Below are 24,379 nucleotides of genomic sequence, written 5' to 3' on the forward strand. Positions count from 1 at the left end.
ACAGTTATGTGCTTTCTGAAAGGTTTACAACATTGGTTTCCTGACTCCCCCTTTGTCATGCCACAGTGGGACCTAAACTTGGTCCTCACTTATCTGACGTGCAATATTTTTTAGATGCTTTCCAGTTTGTTCTTTGTGGCCTCTCAACCTCAAGACGGTGTTCTTCTTCCCCATAAGCATGTGAGTGAGCTTCAAGCTGTTTGTGCCAATCCGGTGTATACCCCCTTCTTTCCAGAAAAGCTAGTTTAGTGCACACGGGCACCTTTCTTGCAAGAAGTTGTGACTCTGTTCCATAGTCTGTCAAACCTCTTGCCGGCATTCTATGCTCCACCTCACCCATCTAAGTAGAGACTTGACTTTTATATTGATATTGATTGCACCAACACTCGCACATACCTGGGCAGTACGTGGACCTGCTGGACGGCGTTTGGATCGCCTTTGCCTTTGCCTCTGACCTCACGCCTCGCGGAACCCGCTGCGCGGGTCCCGCTTCGCCAAGGGGCGCCTGGAACTTGGGAGCTGCCGTTGTTGGGACAGAACAGGGCTAAGGGCTGTGAGGGCTGCGAGCAGGAGGGGCTGGACTCAGTTTCCCAAGAGTCACAGCTCAGCTCCGCCCGCAACACCTGGGCCGCTCTCCCTCATCGCCCCGCCCTCAGCTGACCAGTGAAAGCTGCCGGATTCCTCCCTCTACGTGGGACAACACTCGCACATACCTGGGCAGTACGTGGACCTGCTGGACGGCGTTTGGATCGCCTTTGCCTTTGCCTCTGACCTCACGCCTCGCGGAACCCGCTGCGCGGGTCCCGCTTCGCCAAGGGGCGCCTGGAACTTGGGAGCTGCCGTTGTTGGGACAGAACAGGGCTAAGGGCTGTGAGGGCTGCGAGCAGGAGGGGCTGGACTCAGTTTCCCAAGAGTCACAGCTCAGCTCCGCCCGCAACACCTGGGCCGCTCTCCCTCATCGCCCCGCCCTCAGCTGACCAGTGAAAGCTGCCGGATTCCTCCCTCTACGTGGGACAACACTCGCACATACCTGGGCAGTACGTGGACCTGCTGGACGGCGTTTGGATCGCCTTTGCCTTTGCCTCTGACCTCACGCCTCGCGGAACCCGCTGCGCGGGTCCCGCTTCGCCAAGGGGCGCCTGGAACTTGGGAGCTGCCGTTGTTGGGACAGAACAGGGCTAAGGGCTGTGAGGGCTGCGAGCAGGAGGGGCTGGACTCAGTTTCCCAAGAGTCACAGCTCAGCTCCGCCCGCAACACCTGGGCCGCTCTCCCTCATCGCCCCGCCCTCAGCTGACCAGTGAAAGCTGCCGGATTCCTCCCTCTACGTGGGACAACACTCGCACATACCTGGGCAGTACGTGGACCTGCTGGACGGCGTTTGGATCGCCTTTGCCTCTGACCTCACGCCTCGCGGAACCCGCTGCGCGGGTCCCGCTTCGCCAAGGGGCGCCTGGAACTTGGGAGCTGCCGTTGTTGGGACAGAACAGGGCTAAGGGCTGTGAGGGCTGCGAGCAGGAGGGGCTGGACTCAGTTTCCCAAGAGTCACAGCTCAGCTCCGCCCGCAACACCTGGGCCGCTCTCCCTCATCGCCCCGCCCTCAGCTGACCAGTGAAAGCTGCCGGATTCCTCCCTCTACGTGGGACAACACTCGCACATACCTGGGCAGTACGTGGACCTGCTGGACGGCGTTTGGATCGCCTTTGCCTCTGACCTCACGCCTCGCGGAACCCGCTGCGCGGGTCCCGCTTCGCCAAGGGGCGCCTGGAACTTGGGAGCTGCCGTTGTTGGGACAGAACAGGGCTAAGGGCTGTGAGGGCTGCGAGCAGGAGGGGCTGGACTCAGTTTCCCAAGAGTCACAGCTCAGCTCCGCCCGCAACACCTGGGCCGCTCTCCCTCATCGCCACGCCCTTACCCATTACCCAATTGTATCCTAGGCCATAAGTAAGTGCACGAACACCGCTGCGCGGGAGTGTCCCGGGAGAAGCCCGGGACAAGGGCGGGACCGTCTTTGGCCGTCAGTGGCCGAAGGAGGCTGGGCTGGGCCCACTCTCTTGATCCCCCTTTGTGTTACAATTAAGGCAATGCCCCCATCACGGGAAACCCCCTCAAGGGATGGCGCCTCCAGCTCTGGGACTTTGGATAATTACTTTAAACCCACTAAAGGAGAAGCGGACAAGGAAAGCTCGCTTGAGAAGCGTAGGGTGGAGCGCAGGCGCTCCATTGAATCTATGAAAACCAGGCCCTTGACCGATATCATTCCTTACCCCATCACTCAAGAGGAAGGCACTCCACCCAGCAGTCTAATTAAATCGACACTCGAGGACTTCCCCGTCTTACTAAGGGAAATCCCCTCCACTCCAGGGATAGCGCTCGGAAAAAACACAGAGCCAGCCCCTCTTGAGTTCTCCCATACCCCTGTTAACCTGGTAACTCAAACCCCACCTACGCAATTGGCTAATAAGAGCAAGTCCAAATTAAATGTAGTGGCGGAGTTACATAGGCCCCCACCCAGTAAACGTGCTCGGAAGACAGTGGGGGGGCGGGGGAAATCCAAAATATCACATCTTGACTTTGGCAAGAAACGCACTAACACCGCTCTATCGAGGAAGCCTACGGAGATAGTGCCTACCATTCCACCGCTTAAGCCCCTAAACCCCAGTATAACGGCCACCACTAAAGAACCAGAGGTAATTTCATCAAACTTAAACCTCCCACTCTCTGCCAAAGGGAGCATTGAATTCCTACTCCGCTCCCTTTTGCAGCCCATTACCGACAGCCTAAAAAAAGTCGAGATCAGGCTCACCCTACTAGAAACTTCTCTTACCACTTTGAACACTCTAGTAAGTAAGCAGACAAAGCTAGTGGGAACCCATTCCTCTGCTGGGGATCCTCCCAAAGCAGAAGCTGCAACTAATGCCAATAAAGCCCCCCCCAGAAACCCGCCGCCTTCCCCCCCTCTGCAACCCCTTATGGCCATCCAACTCCAGGCACGGCACAATAACCAAAGCAACAGACCTACCCACCCAGTGGACCTAGCCTCCCATAGCTCTCAAATAGAGTCCTCTGGAATACATCAAGATCAGGTTAACGCCCCCCCCCACCCACGCCCGTTTGCCCAACTCCCAGACCACGAAGGCCAGACCTCCCGCCTGAAGCTAATAGATTAATGGTGGTCTTAGCTGGTGCCCCCCACTTAAGATCAGGGGAAAATGAGGACTACCAATCCCTTAAGAAAAAGGTAATCAAATGGCTTAACTGGAACCGACCCTTGCCATCCCATTTTAATAACGAAATCATCATGGTGAGAAGGGTTCCATGGCTAGGGAAGACCAGGAAAACCATAGTGGGGGACTGTATTATGGTAACCTTTAAGGATCCGGGCACGGTACGACACATTTGTGGAGGAATGAACCGATCCCTTGATTCCACCATACAGACCCTCCCAGTATCTTTTTTCTTCCCCCCGATTCCCAGGCACCAGGTCCCAATACACGATGACTGGACAAGGGTGGAACACAGACGTAAACACAAAGGCTTTCTACAACGCCCGTACTTCCAACCGCCGGAAACACCTTTTTGCGATTTTAATCGCTTTAACTGCCTGAACGGTTTGGATGGGGTCGACTGACTTACCGTCTGTAAGACAGTGCCAGGGGTCTCGGGCTCCTGTGGCCCCCTGGAACCCCCCACTGTGTCCTCCGGTTCAATTTCTGGACCCCTGAATGATCCAGCTGCTTCAGACCATGGCAGAACCGAATCTTCTCACCAAGCCACTGATGGGGTAGTTGTTGCTGAGGGGATAACTACGGTTCCTTTCCTTGTGGGCAATGGTGCGCCAAGACCACCGGTGCCACATGCATTTTTTGCTGCCCCCACTACAGGTCCCACAATTGAAGTGGGGCATGGACTCACCTCCTCCAACCCTCATGGTATGGCATCTGCCACCTCCGAACATCTGAAGATAATTTTCTGGAACATCGCGGGATTAGCTAACAAACTGGAAGAGCCGGCTTGGGCAAAGTACATAGAAACTGGTGACATTTGCATGTTCCAGGAAACCTGGGCCAGAGAGGACTATGGACACCAAGGCTATTCGTCATTTTTCATCCCAGCAAGGTGGGAAGGCAAAGGCCGCCGATCAGGGGGCCTTACGACGTGGGTTGCTGCGCACCTGGGCTGTGTGGCCACACGGCGCCCATTCAACTCTGATGACATCCTTGCGGTCTTATTAACATGGCCAAACAAAGCTAACCTCCTGCTGGTCAACATCTATTCCAGGCCGATGGGAATGGCAAAAGAATCATCGACCTTTGATGAACTCTCGAACTTCTTATCTGAACTGTCGACTGATTCATATTATGTGGTGGGTGGGGACTTTAACTCTCACTTTGAGCCACTCCCCGGCCTCCAGGAAGGGTTCTTATCAGAAGAAGAAGTTAGGTGGGCAGTACCATGGGTTGATGTGCCATCTCCGAAAGCTTGGACCCCACTGGCACTGCAAATCACTGCCCTCACGTTAAGGTTTGGACTCAGAGCGTGTAATGGGCGAATTAAATCCGATATACCAGGCAAAAATACTTACAATCGGCGGGGAAGAGAGTCCCATTTGGACTATGTCCTGGTCCAATTGGCGAGATGGTCAACAATACAGGACTTCAGGGTAATAGACAGGTTGGACAGTGACCACAATGCCCTCGAGTTAGACCTTGCCCATCCAGCACCTCAGGCCCCAGTGACCCATGAGGAAGGGAATCGCCCCACGCTCCTCCTAGATAACAGTAGGAGAAGAATTAGGTGGGAGCATATGGTCACAAGCAAGGATAAACTCCCACTGCTTTATGCAGAGATTACTCCCATCCTGGAAACTGTTGGGGATCTTGACAGTGTGGCAAATAAAATAGATATAAGGAGCAAACTGTGTGTTGTCCATGAGGAACTTATAAAAGTTGCGGCACCCCACTTTACTCGTAACATACGAAAGTCAAGGGAGAGGTGCCAAGGTAAAACACAATGGTATAATGTAGCCTGTAGACGGGCCAAAACAGACCTCCTTGGAGCAATTAAGGAGGGCACAGGAGGGGAACGCCTTAAGCAACGCAGGCAAGCCTACAAGAAGCTTCTTGCTCAGGCCAAAATAGAATGGGAGGAAAATCAGTGGGAAGAACTTACAAAGGCCCTAGCAATTCAAGATCAACGCCTGTTCTGGAGAATTGTGAATGGGGGATCAGGGAGTCTACACTCGGCAGTGGAGCCTAACATAGCTCCTGGAGTGTGGCAGGCCCACTTCCAGTCCCTATATAGCGCTGAGTCTGGAGAACTTCCTGCCCCAATCGAACCGGAGAGGCTGGGCCCTCAGGTGGATCCAATAACACTGAGTGAGGTCACTGCTGCTATTTCAGGCCTGGCTTCGGGGAAGGCGCCTGGACTGGATGGGCTACCGGGAGACCTGTTTAAGCAGGAGCCCACCGTCTGGGCGCCTTACCTCGCTGCTCTTTTTAACGGTATCCTCGGTGGGATGGAAATCCCTAGTACTTGGCTGGGGGCTGAGGTGGTCCCGATTTTCAAAAAGGGATCCCCCCTCCTCCCAGCCAACTACAGACCGATTAGTCTGATAGACGTAGCGCAGAAGCTGTTCGGCAGGGTTCTCCTGAATAGGCTTCAGGAATGGATAGAGGAGGTGGGCGCCCTCAGTCCCTATCAGGCAGGATTTAGGAAAGGGGTATCGACTGTGGACCAGGTTTTTAGATTGAACCTGGTCTATTGGAGGACAGTGAGGTTCGAGGGCGGTAGTTTGTACACGATTTTCGTGGACCTACGGGCCGCCTTCGACCTCGTGCCCAGGGGAAAACTTTGGATCATCTTGGCAGGGATGGGCGTACCACCAGATATTTTATTGACCTTGCAGAGGTTGCATCATAACAATTATGCCCAGGTGAGGTGTGGGAGGTCGGGGGAACTGACTGATAGATTCCCCGTTGGCAGAGGGGTAAGACAGGGCTGTGTGCTGGCGCCGACCCTGTTTTGCCTCTTTGTCAACGGGGTAATCGCCCATCTTAACGCCACAGACTACACAGATGCCCCCAAATTAAACGGCAACGGTGTGCCCGCAATAATGTTCGCGGACGACACATTGTTAATATCTAAAACACCCATGGGCATCCAAAGGATACTCGATGCCTTTGTGGCCTTCTGCCAGGATAGAGGGTTGGAAATCAACGCCACAAAAACCAAATATATGGTATTGAATCCGAGCCCCAAACAGCGCCCGAATCCCCAACTGGGAGCTGTGCGGCTGGAACGAGTAGCCACGTTTGAATATCTCGGCGTGACGCTCAACGAAAATATGTCCTGGGGGACCCATCAGAGCAGGGCTAACCTTAAATTAGTGCAAATTACCGGGGGTATATCCCGGATGATGACTGGTTCGACCTACCGCCCACTGGGGGCCATAATTCAGATATATAAAGCCCAGGCCAGGGGGGCGATCTTGTACGGGGCTGAATTGTGGGGCCATATTCCATGTCGGAACCTGTCTTCCACGGAAAATAGGTTTATAAGACAAATAACCGCACTTCCCCCTAGCACTCCACTCCTTCCTCTGAGGCTTGATCTAGGGCTACGGCCACTTATCGATGAGATAAGTCTAAGACCCATTGCCTTCTGGCGCAGGCTGTGGAGCGGCGATGATCTCGCCGACTATAGGGCGGAATTGGCCGAACTATTAAAGCACCCCAAGGCGCTCAGTATTCCCTGGGTCAAAAACATCCAGTCAATTTGCACCGATCTGGGGCTCCCTGAATTGTGGACCGAACCAGCGAATGCAGCACCAGGAATCTCTAAGAGATCCCTGGCGAATCTGTATCACGAACACAAAAGGGCAAGGGCCTTAGCTACCCAGACAGAGGGGTCCCTCTCTTCCATATTCCTGCAAACTAAGGATCATTATAGATTTAAGAAGGCTTTCGATCCCATATATCCCATACTCACCAGAAAGTTATTTCTCCAGTGGAGATACGGTACATTGCCTTTTCGGTCCTTCTCAAGCACCTGGTTACAAGTCCCTTCCACCAAATACTGTCCTCTTTGCGTTGATAAAGAGGAAAATGATTTACATGTGATCTTTTTCTGCCCAGCCTACAAGGCAGCCAGAAAGCATTGGCTGCTTCCCTTGATTAAGAATTTGGGTGGCAGGGAATATACACCTATGTACAGGATTTTAAAATCCGATGTTTCTGGCCCAACCGTTTTTGCACTTTCCAAATTCTTTACGAATGTTTGGTTCGGGCGATTAATCAATCATTATCCCCATCCTGAGGCAGCACAATCACAGAAAATCACTGTGTCGGATAGAGGAGAGCGTCCGATCACTGGGGAACTGCTCCTGACTGCGGTGACCCCCCGCCAGCCATAACTACACACCGCGGAAGCTTTGCCCGGGAGCGGAGGGCAGAGCTCCGGAACTGAGGAGCGGCAGGAGGGAGTGCGCAAGGCCGGGGCTCTGGTGGTACTTTGCGGACCTCGGGCTGGTGGGCCCCTCCCCCCCCCCCTGCAAGAGTCGAGTGACTGGACCCGCAGCGCGATAGCAATACAGAGACACAGGGGGCCACAACCGACCCCAAGACAGAGTCGCTTTGCAGAGGAACAGTTCTCCCCGCTCTCTGGTGAGAGCGCACCTAGGCCGAAAATGGCACGATAATCTTGGGCGTGGCCGGCGATGGGAGACCTCGCTGTGCCTGGGGATTTCATAGGGGCCACCTGCCGCCGTAACCGGAGCATTTGGGGCCACATACCACACAGCTCTACTAAGTCGCCAGGGGGGACTGAGCACCACTCCGCGCAGCCGGGAACACCGGAGGGAGCCCGAGGAGAAGCCCTGTGTCCACAGCGCAGCGTGGCAGCAACCATGTGGGAGAGACGAAAGGCAGGCCGCAGCCACGGGAGAGATAGCCAGTTTCAGTGACATCGCTGCAACACCACGCCACAGCTGCACACTCTCTGGAAACCTGTCGCATCAGGAACAGATCTACAAAACTTGGGACTATCTTGTGGGCCTGAATCATCGCCTGCTCACAAGTGGCGAGACTGACTGCAGCAGGCGCTGCTCCCATCCCCTCTCCCCCACCGCACTCCCTGGTTCACACATAAAAGGGTGGAAATTCACTGCTAACCCACAGACCAACGGGCCATAAGGAACGAAGTCAGCTACGAGAGTGAAGGAGGGTCCGAATCTGCAATAAGTAGGGTACTCCACTACGCCACATCGCACTACCTGGCACGTCGACCCACTGTGCGCAGGTTTGAGGATTGCTGTCTCCGGGGGGCCACGCTTTTCCTGCAAATCCTGCTGTGCACAATTTACGACTGTTCACACTGAGACTCCGCGTATACAATGTGAGGATTTGTTGATACCCATGCCATCACCTGCCGTAGTTACCACCCCGCAAGGGAGGAAAAACATCTTATGCAATATAAGGTCCCTATCAAAACACGCGGTGGAGGTATGGGATATGATATCCTCTAGTCAACCAGAGCTGTGTTTTCTTACTGAAACATGGCTCAAACCACATTGCACACCGGCCATTACTCTTGCAATTCCATGTAATTACAAATTACTGCGACTGGACCGCCCTATAAAAATTGGTGGCGGAATCGCTGTAGCATACAAAGATGAACTAAAAGCAACAATCTTAGAAGCGTTTTGTTCCCCTGACTTAGAAATCCTGATTTTTAAGATACAGTCCTCTAAGGAAAACTATAAAGGTGCCCTAGTTTACAGGCCACCTGGCACCTACAAAAATTTCTCCAACATTCTAATTGAATTACTTGCCCCACATATAAATAATGATGGGGAGTTCACATTAGTTGGAGATTTTAACGTCCATGGTGAGAAACACGACTGCAATGATGCTCAATCATTGATAACAGACCTATCAATGCTAGGTCTGACATTAAAGAACAAAGGACCCACGCATCAGGCTGGTCATACTTTGGACTTAGTTTTCTCGAATGTCCACGCAATTTCATGCCCACCTGCCACTCAGGTGAGCTGGACCGATCATTTCGTTGTGGAATTTATAACCCCCCCCCAGGCACATAAACCCACGCACCACAGCACACTACCTTGCATCCGTAGACAGTGGCACAAAGTCACCAATTCCACTTTTAAAGATAATTTTAACCCTCCCACAATACGACATTTAAATGATACTGAAGCAGCTCTCAAGAAAGTTGATGATGAAATCAGGAAAACTATAGACAGAATTGCTCCATTAAAACTTTTTAAATCCAAGCCAATTAGGAAGCAAGAAGTCTGGTTCTCCGATAAACTAAGAACTCTCAAACAAGGAGCTAGGAAATTAGAGAAAATTTGGAGAACATCCCATCTTCTAGGAGACAAAGAAAAATATTGGAGCGCTTTATCCTCCTATCATAAAGCAATTCGCTGCGCGCGTAAAGCACATATTGCTACCCAAATACAAGAAGCTGGAAACTCCCCTCGAGTTCTTTTTCAAATAGTACAGACATTTGCTAAACCAACAGCATGTGAAGCTCCTGATACTTCGTCCCAACAGTTGTGTGATGAGATTTCATGTTTCTTCACCAACAAAATAGATAAAATCTACGATAAGATTTTATATACCAATCAGGCTTCAACTATAACTATTACTCCGGTGAACCCCTTACCTACCCCCCCTGACTCCACACCAGACTCACAATCTCTGGATATCTTTCCCCCTGTTTCATCTCAAGAAATATCGCGACTTATAAAACAAATCAAAAGTGGCAGCCCAGAGGATGCTATACCAGCCAGACTAATACCCACTTTGGATGAACACCTTAGCCTACTGATTACAGAACTAGTGAACCTTTCACTCATCTCAGGCACTGTCCCCAAAGAATGGAAGCGAGCTCTTGTCAGACCTTTGAGGAAGAACACCGCCCTACCATGGTCTGACTTGACAAACTTAAGACCCATCTCTCTGCTTCCTTTCTTGGGGAAAGTCACAGAAAAATATGTCAACCAACATCTATCTAGACATATTGAACAAGTTCATGCCTTGGATGAGTCCCAATCTGGATTCCGCCCCAAATACAGTACTGAATCCACCTTGCTGTCTGTTACTGATGATCTCCATGCCTACCAGGACAAGGGCCTATCAGTCATCTTGGTTCTTTTAGATCTATCGGCAGCGTTCGACACCGTATCTCATTCCATCTTAATTCAACGGTTGTCGAGCGCTGGCCTTAAGAACAAAGCCCTGGAATGGCTAAAGAGTTTCTTGGCTGATCGTACCCAGAGAGTCACCATGGGCACATATCGCTCGGCGGAAATTGAGATTTCTAAGGGGGTGCCACAGGGCTCATGTCTGAGCCCTACACTCTTCAATATCTACGTGGCCCCCCTGGCAGGAGTGTTGCGTAGATACGGATTTGTCCCCGTATCCTACGCAGATGACACTCAACTCCTGTTTCCCTTCAAATCTCTTTCCGCCGAAGTTAAGAACTCTTTTTCAGCTGGCATGAAAGCAGTAGCACATTGGATGTCCTCCAACTACCTCCAATGCAATGTCAGCAAGACAGAGATCATGCTGTTTGGAGAAGCTAAGATACTCTGGACTCCGGATTGGTGGCCTGCTGAGCTGGGGGCTGTCCCTGAACCCAAGAAGATTGTGAAGAACTTGGGCATTCGACTGGACCAAGATCTGTCTCTTAAACAGCATTCCAGTTACATAGCAGGGATATGCTTCCACACCATCGGCCTGCTTCGCAAAGTCTTCCCGCTTCTACCTAACTCAGTGAGGAAAACCTTGGTGCAAGCACTTGTACTGAGTCGGATAGACTACTGCAACGGTCTGTTAATCTCAGCCAATGAAGGAGTGCTAGACAAACTGCAGGTCATTCAGAACACGGCAGCTCGCCTTGTTCTGAATGCCCCTCCGAGAACTCCCTCCAAACCCCTTCTTGAGCAACTGCATTGGCTCCCAGTCAGACAAAGGGCCAAATTTAAAATTTGTTGCTTAATCCACAAGTGTCTGAACGGACAGGGACCTACTTATCTCGAACGGAGATTTGTTTCTTATGTCCCAGCGCGGTCCCTCAGATCAAGTACCAACCTTCTACTTGTGGTCCCCCATGTTAAAAAGGCCAGGCATGGAGGTAGAGCTCTATCCACTCTAGGACCAAAGATGTGGAACAAACTGCCTCTGACCTTACGACAATGTAGTGAACATCTAACATTTCGTAAGCAACTAAAAACCATTTTATTCAAAAATCAAATTTAAACATCTCACAGTATATCAATAAATTCGTGGAGTTACCGGTCAAAAGCGCAGAGATACGCCTGATGGAGTGATTCTAGCGCTATACAAAACCACAAATAAATACGCGTATTCGTCTTTTAAAAAATGCTGGGTAGACTTTAGAATCACTTCAATTCTTAATAACTGTTTTTATTGTCTGTGTTGATCTTAAAATCATGTATCGATGTTTTAACAAATCTGACAGAATTCATGTGATTTTATTGTATGTGCATCTTTTATGACCAAATGGTCGAAATAAAGATTGGAAAATGAAATGATTGCACCAATGCGAGAAAAGGCAAACCTGTGCAGAAGAGAACCTTACTCCACAGGTTCGCGCTCCGCATTAAGATCTGCTACACACTAGCTAAAAAGCAGCCTCTTGAAGGACTGCATGATCATTCTTCCAGGGCCAAGTCTGCTACCACTGCGTTGGCACAGGGAGTCCCTTTCCTGGACATCTGCCTGGCCGTTATGTAGACATCCCTCTATGTTCACAAATCACTACTGTCTGGACAGTCAGGTCTTCCTGCTCTGTCCTACAGGACTTTCTGGTTTGAGTCCATTCATAGACCCACCTCCAAATAGATACTGCTTTGTTACCTATTCAAAAGAAGAGGCATCTGTGGCTAGAAGTCTCTATCAGAAGAACAAGTTACTTGCCTTCAGTAACCTTCTAACTAGTAAAGTCTCTAACCGCAGATTCCTAGTGCACCCTGAATTTCACAGGTCGTAGGTGGCCTGAGTCGAACTTCCGCCAGTAGGGCATTTCCCGGTGTTGACTGAACCTGTTGGACCGACACTGGGCCATACCTCCACACCTACGCTGAAGGCCATGTTGGTCCCGCCTGCTCTGATGCCAAACTTTGCTCCACTGGCGCCAACTCCGGATCCAACCCTGATGCCTATGTCAGGTCTGGATCCAGTGGGTAACCAAGCTGCAGCCATGTTATGTGTAAGATTAATGATAACTATCACACTTCCATAATCCCTGCAATTTCTTATTAGCAAATCAAAATCCTACCTGCAGCCTACTCAGAGTACTCCCTTCTTAGGGGCCACCCCGGACACAGTTACTATCCAGGCTTTTTCTTTCCACTGCAAGTCTGGTACATTCAAGTTATGATCCTGATGTTTTGGGCTCAATCCTGGGCTCCAGCATGGACTGTTCTGAGGCTTCTTGGTCTCATGCCTCTTGCTGGTCTATCATAACCTATGCTCATATGGGCTGGGTAAGAAACCTCTGGTTGAAGTAAGTCCAGCACTAGGCTTGTCTCTCAGACGGCATCTGTATTGTTACTGAGGCAGCCCAGGATCGGTGGTGTGGCTGATGGAATTCAAGCTAACCTGTGGTAGGCCATTAACCCTATCCCACCTAGAGCTCACAGTAGTACTGGATGAATCATCTCTTCACTCAGGGGACACGTGAGAGAGGTAAAAACAACTTTGGTGCTCAAGGGGGTAGAAGCACTACATCTATTGAAGCTTGGTGTCATTTGGCTCACTTTGAAGGCAAACCAAAAGTCCATTAAGGGAAATCCAGTCCAGGACCTGACTGACAACATGACTGCTATGTGGTACTGCAACAAGCCAGATGGTGTGTGATCGCATGTGCTGTGCTAAGACTCTGACGGTGTAAGGGATCCCTCTGACGACCATTTGGCAGATTTGCTCAATGTCAACGCTGACACACTCCTCAGATATCCTATTGCGGTCCGCAAATGGCATCTACACTCTGAGATGGGTTCAAGTACTTTTCACCTGGTGGGCTGTGACTTGGGTAGCCTTTTTGCCACAACTGAGAATGTACAGTATCAGGTGCTGAACCTTCCACCGCAAGGCTCGCTGGGAGATACATTTTCAATGGGGTTCCAGTCTCTTTCTGTATTCAGCCTACATCGAGGTTCTGGTCTCTGTATGCTTCCCCACCTCTGCCACTTCTGCTGTGAGTTTTCAAGGTCAGGAGTACTGAGCTAAACTCATCTGGATGTTTTGAGATGGGCCTGGAGTGAGGTAGTACTCTGACCTGCTAAGCCTGAGCTTATACCCTCATCAACAGGACACTGTCCTTCACCTGAATTTCCTCAACCTACACTTTGATGTATGACGATTGAGTGAAGCCAGTTGTGTATTTCAACTACCTGCAGTAGTAGTGGTTGTTATTGTTCTGCAACGGTCTGAAAAATTAACTTATTCTGGTGGTATAAGTGTATGGCCTTGTTCGGAGGCTCTAGTTGATCCTCTTCACAGCAAGCAATCTAATTTTCTGATGTATCTTGTTTGTCTATGACATTAAAGGCTATTTGTCAGCCTTCTCTGCCTTTCTGCTTTTTCCTGACCATCTAATGCTATTCAAGTCACCAGTTGGGATGTGCCATTTAAAAGGGCTCATATATAGGTTCCCTTCTTTGTCCATTTTCATCGTTGGGATCTTAACTCTATCTTAATGTTCTTGAGTTACACACCTTTTGATCCTAAGCACAGTTTTTCATTTAAATTGGTTTCATTAAGACATTATTCCTCATTCAAATTTCTTCTGTGTGCCGTGTCAGTGAGCTGCAGATGCCACCTCCCAGTACCCTCTCACCCATTCCCATTCCTTACACTGCAGACCTCTTCTTGAAGGTACTGTTCTGGGGAGGCTAGCTTTTCCACCACTAGGGTCCACCTTACACAGGTTTCCCTGCAGAGCAGTGACATAGACCCCATTCACTGTGATCCTCTAGAGGTTTTTCTGGAACTATCCAGGATGACTAGCTTATCTACTGGGTCCACATCCCAACAAAGACAATAGGGCATTCTGAACCCTCTCCTCTTGGGAATAACCTTTCCCTAGGGCTGCAATAGCCACCCCTCAAGAGTGTTTAGTAGTAAGTGCCTTCCAGTGGCATGAGGCATCCCCCTTCCTGTGCCCTGACTGATGACCATCAAAGCACTTACCCTCTCAAGGACGTTGTGCCATCTAGGTATCCACCTAAAGTGGGTTAGGACTGTTTCCCTTTGTCAGAGGTTTGGGACCCTGAGGGGTTATCACTGTTAACCTTCAACTGGAGCCTGAACCACCCTCCTTGTGGTCACCCCTGGCACCCTCGTTGACACAGTTGTGCTTAACTAGAGGTCAGTTTCTTTCTCAAGCTGCCTATGGGTAGTGAGGTTGGAGTTTTAGGTGCTGGCATAACTCTGTAAAGCTATTAGTCGAGATGTGGTCTAATGTTATAGCTCTTCATACCTTGCTGCCCATCAAGCAACCATCCAGTGCCTTCCTTGACAGGTTAACAACATATTCCCAAAATGAGTGCGACTGTTTCTGGCTATCCCTGAACGTCTGGTAAGACTTCTCTAGAGTAAGATCAAATTTGCATGTGAAGGCATGCTTCATGGGGGCATACTAAACTGGTCTGCTGCATCTAGGGCTTGTAGTTTATCCCTCCCAATAATGGAAATATGCATCTACAGGCTTAACCACCACCCCCCTTCCCCTCCAGCACCGTAAGGGAAAATGTGCATACATAAGGTCACCTCATAAGCTTCAAACCACTTATCAAAATAATCTCTAAATATATACCTAATCACCCAGCATTTTGGGATGTTTGATCCCTGTGTTTGCTTCTCGTAAGCACTTCTAAATTACTGCCACTATCACTGGATATGGTTGCTCTTCGGGACTTCAGGTCCATCTTGCCCTGGCTCCCCTTATGGGCCAACAGGGCTGCCTTCTCCTCCAGTGAAAGGGATGCGGCTGCCTTTTTCACTTAGGCAGCCAGGACTGCAGCTGCATCCTCAACAGAAACTAAAGACAACTTTTTTCTTCTCAATGGCAAGGGTAGCCCGTTGCAGTTTTTAGGACCTCTCAGCCTGCCTGTCCTTGAGCTTCAACTGGGACAAACTACGAGAGGACACTCTGCTCCCTGTCCTGGACAACCCAGGGGATGCCACGCTTTGGAGGAAATTCTGCTGGCATGGGGCCTCCTCAATTTGATCTTGGTTCCTCCTCAACCCTCTACATCATTCTCATTCTCCTTCGAAGTGGACTGTAGCTGACTGACTTCTCCCCATGCTTTGAGGTCTTATCCTTCTTGGATTCCCTGCTTTACTTCAGCCCTCTCTGTTTGCACATGCTCCTCTAATCTGTCATGCGAAGTCTCTCCACGTTAGCCTGCCCCACCTCCATGTTCCCCAAAGACTTAAGGTGCAAAAAATGAGTGCAAGAATGAATTTGGTAATAAAATAAAAATTTGACCCAATTAGCCAAAAGCCAATTAAAAAAACAAAGTAATTTTTTGCTGTCAATTTAGTAAGGGATTTTTAATTTCAAGTTAAATCACTGCATGGTACTGCAAAACATTAGTCCTGTTTCCCACTGTTGAAAACCAATGTGAGAACGTGGATTATTATTTGGTGTGTGCAGTCGCCCACCTCAAGGAATAATAGCGCTTACTTGTCAAGGTGAACCCCTAATTCACTAAATTCAACTGAACTCAATGCCCTTTTAGCTATGGCACAGAGCAGAAAGGCTTAGCTTGGTACAGTGAGCAAAGTATTTATGCAGTACCAAAACAGTAATGCAGTCAGAAACTCCAAACAGTAGAAATGTCTAACCAATTTAGAAAATTAGATGAAATTTAATAAACAAAATGACACTAAAATAACAAAAATCCAGTAAGGGAAACTAGACTTTTTTTTTAAGTGTACGTAAAAATAGTGCCAACAAGCACTAAATGCCAATGATAATCTATGGAAGTGGTAGATTAGGATTTAGGCAGGATTTCAGGCCCCTCAGATTTGGATTGTGTGTCTGATACAATAAGTGGGTTTATCCTGGTCAACAGGCGCGGTTAGTCCATTGGGGTGTCGGGGCGTAGCCCCCCTGCCCGAAGCCGCCCGCAGCTCCCTCTGCGTTTTTGAGTTAAGACTGTGACAATCATGTCAATGAATCAACATGACGTCAGTCCGCCCTGCCTGGCGGTCTGGCGTCATGTTGTTTGATTGACATGATTGTACAGGCGGCAACACAAGTGCGCATGAGTGGGGACGGAGGGTGAATTTTTACCCGTGCCCACTCATGCTCACTTGTGTTTTTGCGACGTCGCGCATGCCCATTGGGAGCCCTAATGGGCGTGCTGCGGGCGAGAAGGTACCTGTGCCCCTGGCGCCAGGGTTGGCCAGGGGCGCTGTGAGCCTGTGACGTGTGGGGAGCAGAGCCCAGAGGTGGCGCGGATCGGGACCGGCAGCAAGGTAAGAGTGTGTTTTTCTTTTATTTTAAAGTGTTTGGTGCGAGCGAGCGTGCGTGTATGCATGAATGTTTGGTGGAGAGTGTTGCGAATGGATGTTTGTGTGTATGAATACATATCTTTGAGTGTTGTGTACGTGGGTCCTCGGGGGGGGGGGGGTGGCCGCCGGCCTGAGTGGCTTGGGGCCCGCGCTTTCAAATCAGTTTGCACCCACCACTTTAAAATGTCACCAGCCGCCCCTGCTGGTCAAAGATTTTACTTTCTGACTCAGTCTGTTTTGGTGCTCAACATCCTCTGGTGTAGCATGTCAGAAGTTTTGTCTGAAGAAGGTCTATCAAATTTGCACTCCTCTGCCACGAAATCCTATAGAGAGATCTTGGAAAATGTTCTAAAAGTCCCAACTTTTCACACTTTGTATTGCTGCTCCTCTGAGTCACCTTTGAGGCTCCCAAGGCTTGAGAGACAGCACGTAGGGGCCAGGACTCCAGCAGAGGCCATCAATTAGGTCCAGTTGGTACTGATCAACTGCTCACTTCAGTAAAAAAAAGAAAAAGTCCTCTTGCATATTGTCTCCTTGTAGCTACCCAGGAGGTCACCCAACTCTCCCTTGAAGCCGACTTCTATGTCTTGGTAGATGGGGAAGCAGGTCCAATCCTTTTTGGGTTACAGCCAGGATGTCCAGTTATCTTCTGCAGGTCCAAAAGGTATTCTGCAGAGGGTTCTTTGAAAGTTCCACATTGAAGGATGGCATTTGCCACTGATGAGCATGGCTCCTGAACACTCCCTAACCAATGAGGAACATTTTCCCAGGGGCATCTCTACCCACTTTTTCAGTAGTTCCTGTTTGCCCCTCTGCAAACAATCCCAGAGTACCCCTCTTTTGAATTCGACGATGAGTAAACCTTTTCTCCATGTTGCAGAGCTCTTGTGTCCACCAAGAGGTGTGTCCAGGGGAAAGGGCAGCCCACTCCTCTGTGTCCAGCCCAAACAAGTGCAGCGGGGTAGCTTAACTCCCCACAGGTGTTAGCATCAACCTGGCTAGTGTGGACGTTGGTACAATTTCTTTCCCTTTTTCAGGTCTCTCCTTACACTGAACTATGAATGGGCATGGCTTTCCTCTGTCCTTTTCAAGTTAAACGACGTTCAAGTTAATGATGTTCCTTGGTCCACCCAAACAGTCTCTCCATGGCTAACAGGGTTTCAAATTCCTCCACCCAGTCCATCCTGCTTCCAGGTCTAAACCATTGGTCTGCTCTGGGAGCAGTTGTAATGCCTTATTAAGGTTAAGCACTTGCTAGGCAGCCACGGACAGGCTAAGTCAAGGATCTTCAGGCAGGGAACATTTAACTTTTCCTAAATATTCATTCAAAATTAAGCTTCGCCAATGAATTTGACTTTTAATAAATATAAAAAACACCCTTGTACGACTTTTACCATTTCTTGTCAAAAGTTGCAGATTAAAGTTTATAGTCTGTTTGACATTTTAGAGAATTCAGCTAAAGCCATGCCAAAGTAGCTTTTCGTGGCTAGTCCCTGGATTAATATGCATATTTTGATTTCACACCTGTTCCACTTCGAATTATCAAGCACCTACATTGTGGACAACATGTTGTACTTAGGGGCGGCTAATAAATATTTCAAAAGTAGGGTTTACTGCCTATCAAAACGTCTTTTTTGACACCTGACAGCATGTTTTAGTCTGCTTCAGTCAAGCTACGCCAGAAGCCATGTTTTCTAGGTCTATTATGTGGATGGTACAATGGGTGCTGTAGACCACTGGTGGCATTTAACTTTTAGACATAGACCTTTGTTACATTTTATGTACTGTGTACGAGGGACTTGCAGGCAAATTAAATTAGTTAATTGAGAGATGGCCAATTTCACCACGTTTTAATGAGTAGCACAGGCACTTTACTCCTCCTTACTGCTGGGTAACCGTGCACAGAGTTCTAAGTTAATAAAAAATAGCTTCTTTCCACACCCTGCTGTCGAAGACCCTCTTTTGAGTGGTTGTAGTTTCGAAGGCACAACCCATAAGTAGGCGTCTAGCTCTTAAGTAGCAAGAATATTTTGAACAGATACTTGCCACAGCTGCAAGAAGAGAACAGTTATGCTCCACATTTCATGCATATTTTGTGTTATTAATTTGAGACACACGTAACCGTCCATCAGTGACCCTAGCGTGCATTGTAATTGGGACATTTTGCTAGTGTTACTTCATGGCCACACTTTTGATCTAGTATCCTGGCTTCAGCTGGGGTTGTTTTTCCACACAACACTCAAGCCTATTCTTGCCACCCAGTGGCATAATGAGCCGCTGCATCTAGTGTTTCTGTACTTTGCCGAAAGTGTACACCTTCGGTTTTGCAAAAGTTGATTTATAAGTGCCAGTGGACGGGTACAAAAGTTTGCTGTGACCCCTGAAGGTCGTTCGGTGGCTGCATTAATTTGGTCCTCGTAACCTTTCTACATTTGAAAGCCGGGGTTCAGGCATCACACACCCCATGGCGCTTAAATAGCGGACCTGGCGTAATTGGAGGAAAGCGGTCTCTGGACTCGTCCAGTTATGTGTTGGCACTCTTTGCAGAAAACTGCAATTCTCGTGCTTAGCTGCGTTGTGAGCAATCCCATTAACCCCGAAATATTAGCGATGCTGCTTTTAGGACTGCCCCCAAACTTTCATAAGTAAGCACATTTTTTTCACCGCAATTTTTCCTTTTTTGCCCGTTAGACACTGTGCGCGCTTTGTCAAACGCTCTGTGAACACACCCCGGACTGGATTCCTTAGAGCCCCAACCTTCACTCATGTTTTTTTTTTTTTGTTCTTTTTACCCGTATTGCAATGACAACCTTCCACCGCTTCCCCCGCCAAAGATGCTTTTTACCTTTGGGACACCGTTTACAGTTTTCCTCCTCAGGGTTATATTTCAAAATGGATTTAGAGAGGATCTTTTCGTGTGATCGGTTCTACTTAGCAGGCTCCACTCCAAAACAGCACGCCCTAGTTAACCTATACGTTTGTATTTGTTTGTAGGATTTTATTTGCTGGAACTGCCACACTGTGGCCAGGATGTATTGCCACTGTGCAGAAGCTTCAGCTGGGGAAGGTTGTGTGCTCACACCCTGCATTTTAAAAAATCTTTTTAGGTTTCATTATTTAACAGTAGGAGTGTTGTAAATGCAGTTAAGTGAAGATGCTCTATCTATCCCAGCGTCGCAACAAATGGGAAAACGAAAGTTAGTGAAGTGACACATTATTAGCCCCAAAGACAGCGTGTGCCTGTTTTGTTATGAGAACAGTTCATTTTAAGGGTCGCGAGTGGGCCACGTGTTCCAGCTGCAATCTCTGACGTGCACAGGCTGGTAAGAAGAGTTAATAACGAATGTGAATGTCCCGCATGAAGAGGGAGGGTGCCAACATTGAGCAGATGTTCACTGTACCCATGAGCCGTCACACTAACATGAGAGGTTTGGAACAAAGCGAGTATATAATAGCACCCAAACACATGAAGGCAAACATCTGTCTATTCATCGGTTTCTTTATTTTAAGTAATACGTGGCCTTTGTAAACCCTGCTTTTGATTAATACATTTAATGTACATCAGCGTAACCTCATTTGTCAGGAGTTGATGCCCACGGAGATGCATAAGCCTTTTCCTACCTCAAGCAGGGTGTCTATGGTGCTGATAACATTGTTCTAGTGTTTGCCACAGTACTCCAGCACTAACGCCTCGGGGTTTCACTAATTTAATTTTACATGATGAAATGATGGCTTTGGGGGGGGGGGGGGGGGGGGAGTGCAATGCTTTGACCAGAATAGGCCCGTCCTTTCTTTCATATATGAGTGCAAAGTGCATTAAATAATGTCCAGCTTAAGGTTCGAGTAGCGTTTGCTCCCAGGCTTTGGGCGGTATTATTGGCTACTGAATCGGTATTTGGTAGTATGAACGTCACGTGCCGTTCCTCGTGAACGTCCCTGGCTGCACCTGTACGCCGTCTGACGTCAGCACGCGTTTTCCTGTGCGGCCCACACAGAGCTGCTAAAATGAATAGAGGGCTCGGTGCGTTCATTTACAGAAGCTATACACAAGTCTTGAAAAACATTTTCTGTCTTGCTCTTGTGACATCAATGTTTTTTCTTTAATAAGTAAACGTGTTTCCAGCCTCTTAAGTGCAAGCTTTGTGTAGTCCTGTTTTGTTCATACTGATAAAATTGCATACTTTTGAAATAAGGGTACTGCAAAAAAAAGAGAATATGAATAGTTTATCCCTTTTTATATTTCATTTTCTTAGTAGTGTTTATACTTTGTTTAGACTACAATAAAACGTATTGCCAATAACAAGGTGAAAGGTCAACACTGGTTTTGAACATAAAACCGCTGTCTCAGACCCCAACGTCTTGACCTTTCAGAAAGGCCCCTTTAGTGTGTCACTTTACATACTTTTTTAAAGCACATATTATGCATGTTACTTTTGAGTTTTCCTGACAAACGTTTATTTGTATTGCATACACAGAAAACATACACAGAGCGACCCAAAAAAGAGGCAATGGAAGCCAGAAAAATAGAACACACTCTAAAGGAAAGATGAAGCAGACGTCTGGCAGAGAACAGAATGGATACGGCAAAAACCAGAAAGGCAGAGCAGGCTTTTGGAATGTTAAAAGGGAAAGAAAGTTCTCAGAAAGCGAAGATTCCTCCTCTGATAACAATAGCTCCCTGGATGAGGACTACAGCAGTGGAGAAGAGACTATGGATGAATCGTACAAAGATAAAATAGTTTCCTTCCTGCAAGATGCTACCCTGGATGAACTGTCTTTGATCCCTCAGTGCTCTCAGAAAAAGGCTCAGAAGATCATTGAACTCCGGCCCTTTAATAGTTGGGATTCTCTGGTAAGTCTGTTGCACATTCTTATTGCATTTTTTAATATCCACAGTAGGTTTATAGTCAAGGAGGTGCCTTGCATCAAGGCAGCATATATGGGTGGCCTTAGCCTGATTAGGCTGTAACACCACATGCTTCTTTAGCCAATAGCATTGCATATAGTGTCATGTGACCTAATTTTGAATAAATTAAGGGGTGATTTTCCAGAAAAACCCAAGCTGATTGGCTGGCAAGACTGTCACTCATGCAATGAGCAGGCAGACAGTGGGAGCTTGGTTCATTTCACTGCAGAAGGAGACAGTGGAGCTTTCTCTGAAGGAAGGAGTCGTTTGCCAGCCATTTCAGCTCTGTTTTTGCTGAAAAATCGACCAGAAGAGGAGAATGTGGCAGAATTTTTACAGTAGCAGCAGGAACTTTGAGAAGCAACAGCAGCAGAACCGTCCAGGGCAGCTCCATGATTCAATACACCAACATGGATATTTAATCTTCACCATGAAAGGAAGGAATTCTTTAGGTGTTTTTCCTTTTTTGTTAATGTTCTTAACAATTGCAGCTCAAATTCATAGCACGTTTCTTCTGACTGAACAATGCAGCCATTTTATGAATGCTTGCAAACTTCCAGTAATTTAAATCAAGCAAAAAACAGTGTGCAGGGTGCATAGAAGAGACGCACCGTAGAAGAGAATGGGACACCTCAGACACTGGTAAGTACAGCATGGACTGTCATTTTTGAACACTTTCCCCTCATTTTTAACCGTTTCTCTCCACCCCCTCCCTATATAATCTGTTTGCTGCGTGTGTCCTGCTTCTCAGTGAAGCGTCGTGCCTGGTTTCTGGAGCGTTTCTGTGAGAGCCTGTGCGCGCGCCATGGTTATTTCTCGCGTTTCCTAATTAGCTTTACCGCTGCCATTAGTGTTCTGAGAAACGGAACAGGCCTGTCTTTACCTTAATAAGGAAGAAGCAAGACCCATTCAACAGATGGCGTTTCATTTTGCCTACCGTTTTTATTTTATTTTTTATATACAGATTACTAAAGTGACGCACACGTCTGCTTTCTGTCGTCTTAAACTTAATAGAGACGCGAGGTAGTACTTTTGACCAATTTCATTAAAAATTAAGTATAACGTGTACTGATGAAGTGTAACTTACTTTACCAAAAATATAGATTTACACGTTGTTTAGTCCGGATGGAATTGTTTTGCCTGGAGCGCTTGGCTCTTTCGAGAACATCTGCTTCATAAGTAGCCTGCCTCCAAACTTGTTGGGCTTTGCCTGAGCTCATTCCCTGCAAAAGTATTTGCTGAAGGGCGCGTTCTCCTTTCTTGTTTTTTGGCACGAACGGTACAGCAAAGCAAGGCTGTAGAAACCTGCAAAGATTTCAAATCTTTATTCGATTAAAGAATGTCCTTGTCAGCACCCGCGCCTACATGCTGGCTGGTTTGCTGGAAATGCATGCCCGAACAACCACGAAATCCGAGCAAATGACAATTTTCTGCCGATGCCCACATGGCAGATATGAATTTAGTTTGTTTTTCTCCTTTTTAAGAGAGGCGTTTAGGGAAGGGAGCTTCAAATGTGTGCAGTTTGCCAGAACACAGGTTAATTATCGGGTCGCCTGCTGTTCATATGCTCTCCTGACAGCGGTGAAAACAGCACACTTTTTTTATCAAGTACTTCCGCACTCTGTTAAGCATACGAAACACGGCATTAACTGAAACATACTGATACATCTGTTTACATACGAGCAAACTCAGGACACCACAAGTGGAAAGTAATTCCGCGTGAAAAAATACTGCATGACCTGTTTAATAGTAGAAGCCAAAATTATAATGACATTTATGATTTCAGAATCACAGTATTTGCTCTTTGTGCACTGCTGCGACAAATAAAACCCCCGATTCGACATCTTCCATTAAAACATCATAGACGTACGACCCTCTATGTCAGAAAGCCAATTAACGCTTTAAGACACTCACAAATAAAAAGCATGCCAACTACATTACATTGAGCTCATGGCATAGGTACATCTGATTGTTGAGTGTCTTTGAGAGGTGACATTCCTGATGTTAGCAATGTTTAAAATGAGACTGCCTGTAAATTAGTGCATCATTATGCAGTTAGGCAGGGCATGTTTTGTGGAAACGTGGAGTTTCCCAGTGAAAATTGGAATGCCAACAGATGGCATATGTGCCTAGCTTCTGATGTGAAACGTTTTTGATAAAATGGCCTTGGAGCCGAGTGGCTTCTGGGCGTGTGCGTTCCAGTCTTTTGGGCCTCACCGTAAATTACAGTGGACTCTCCCCACGTTTTCTTTTTACTCTCTGTCATTGAGATTGCTTATGAATGTCAATGAATAGAGGAACACGTCTGATAAGTGTTGTCTAACTTTAGAAAAAAAAATGTATTTTAAATGTTTGTAATTTACATTCCCATTGACTGCAAAGGACTGCAAAGGGTGTAGGTAGTAGGTAGCATTACCCGTGGGCATAGCACAGGGCCCCAGATCCCCTGTTGTGCAGGAGGCCTTCCGTCTCCAAGTCGTGAGTTCTGAGCCATTTTACACTCCGTCTGACAGGGTTTGAGTGGCCCATTAATGAACGTAGCAGACCTCATTCCTCATGTTTCGCCACGCCACTGGCATGACTCCCTTTACATGTTCACCAAGAGCCTTTGAAATCGTTACTGCTTCCTTGTCGCAGGAGGGCAGTATTCGCTAGAATTGAACATACACGTGTCGATTTGAGAGTCCCTGAATCCCCTCTGTCCTCAAAATAGAGTGGGGGTTCCCTAGTAATCCGTCTTTAATTATTAGCCACACAGTCAGATAGTAGACTGTGGCATGGTGCAGAGGGCTTTTCTGCCCTTCATTCCCGCCTAATGACTGAAGGTACTGGAAAGCTTCATTTACTAGTGCACATAATCCATAAAAGGGGCACCTCGCCCTGCCGGTTTTGAAAAACATGG

At 48.0% G+C, this 24,379-nt stretch overlaps 1 protein-coding gene across 1 annotated transcript in view; it reads left to right on the forward strand.

Annotated features, from left to right (window-relative positions):
- SMARCAD1 (SNF2 related chromatin remodeling ATPase with DExD box 1) overlaps positions 1 to 24,379 on the forward strand; it is an 833,806-nt gene that overhangs the window by 402,352 nt on the left and 407,075 nt on the right. Inside the window, exon 9 of the mRNA XM_086961941.1 lies at positions 21,047 to 21,423. Within this exon, the coding sequence (XP_086818067.1) occupies positions 21,047 to 21,423 (377 nt within the window). The remainder of the gene's footprint in view (positions 1 to 21,046; positions 21,424 to 24,379) is intronic.

The sequence above is a fragment of the Lissotriton vulgaris genome, chromosome 3_1, assembly GCF_964263255.1.
Source record: "Lissotriton vulgaris chromosome 3_1, aLisVul1.2, whole genome shotgun sequence".
Taxonomy (NCBI): domain Eukaryota; kingdom Metazoa; phylum Chordata; class Amphibia; order Caudata; family Salamandridae; genus Lissotriton; species Lissotriton vulgaris.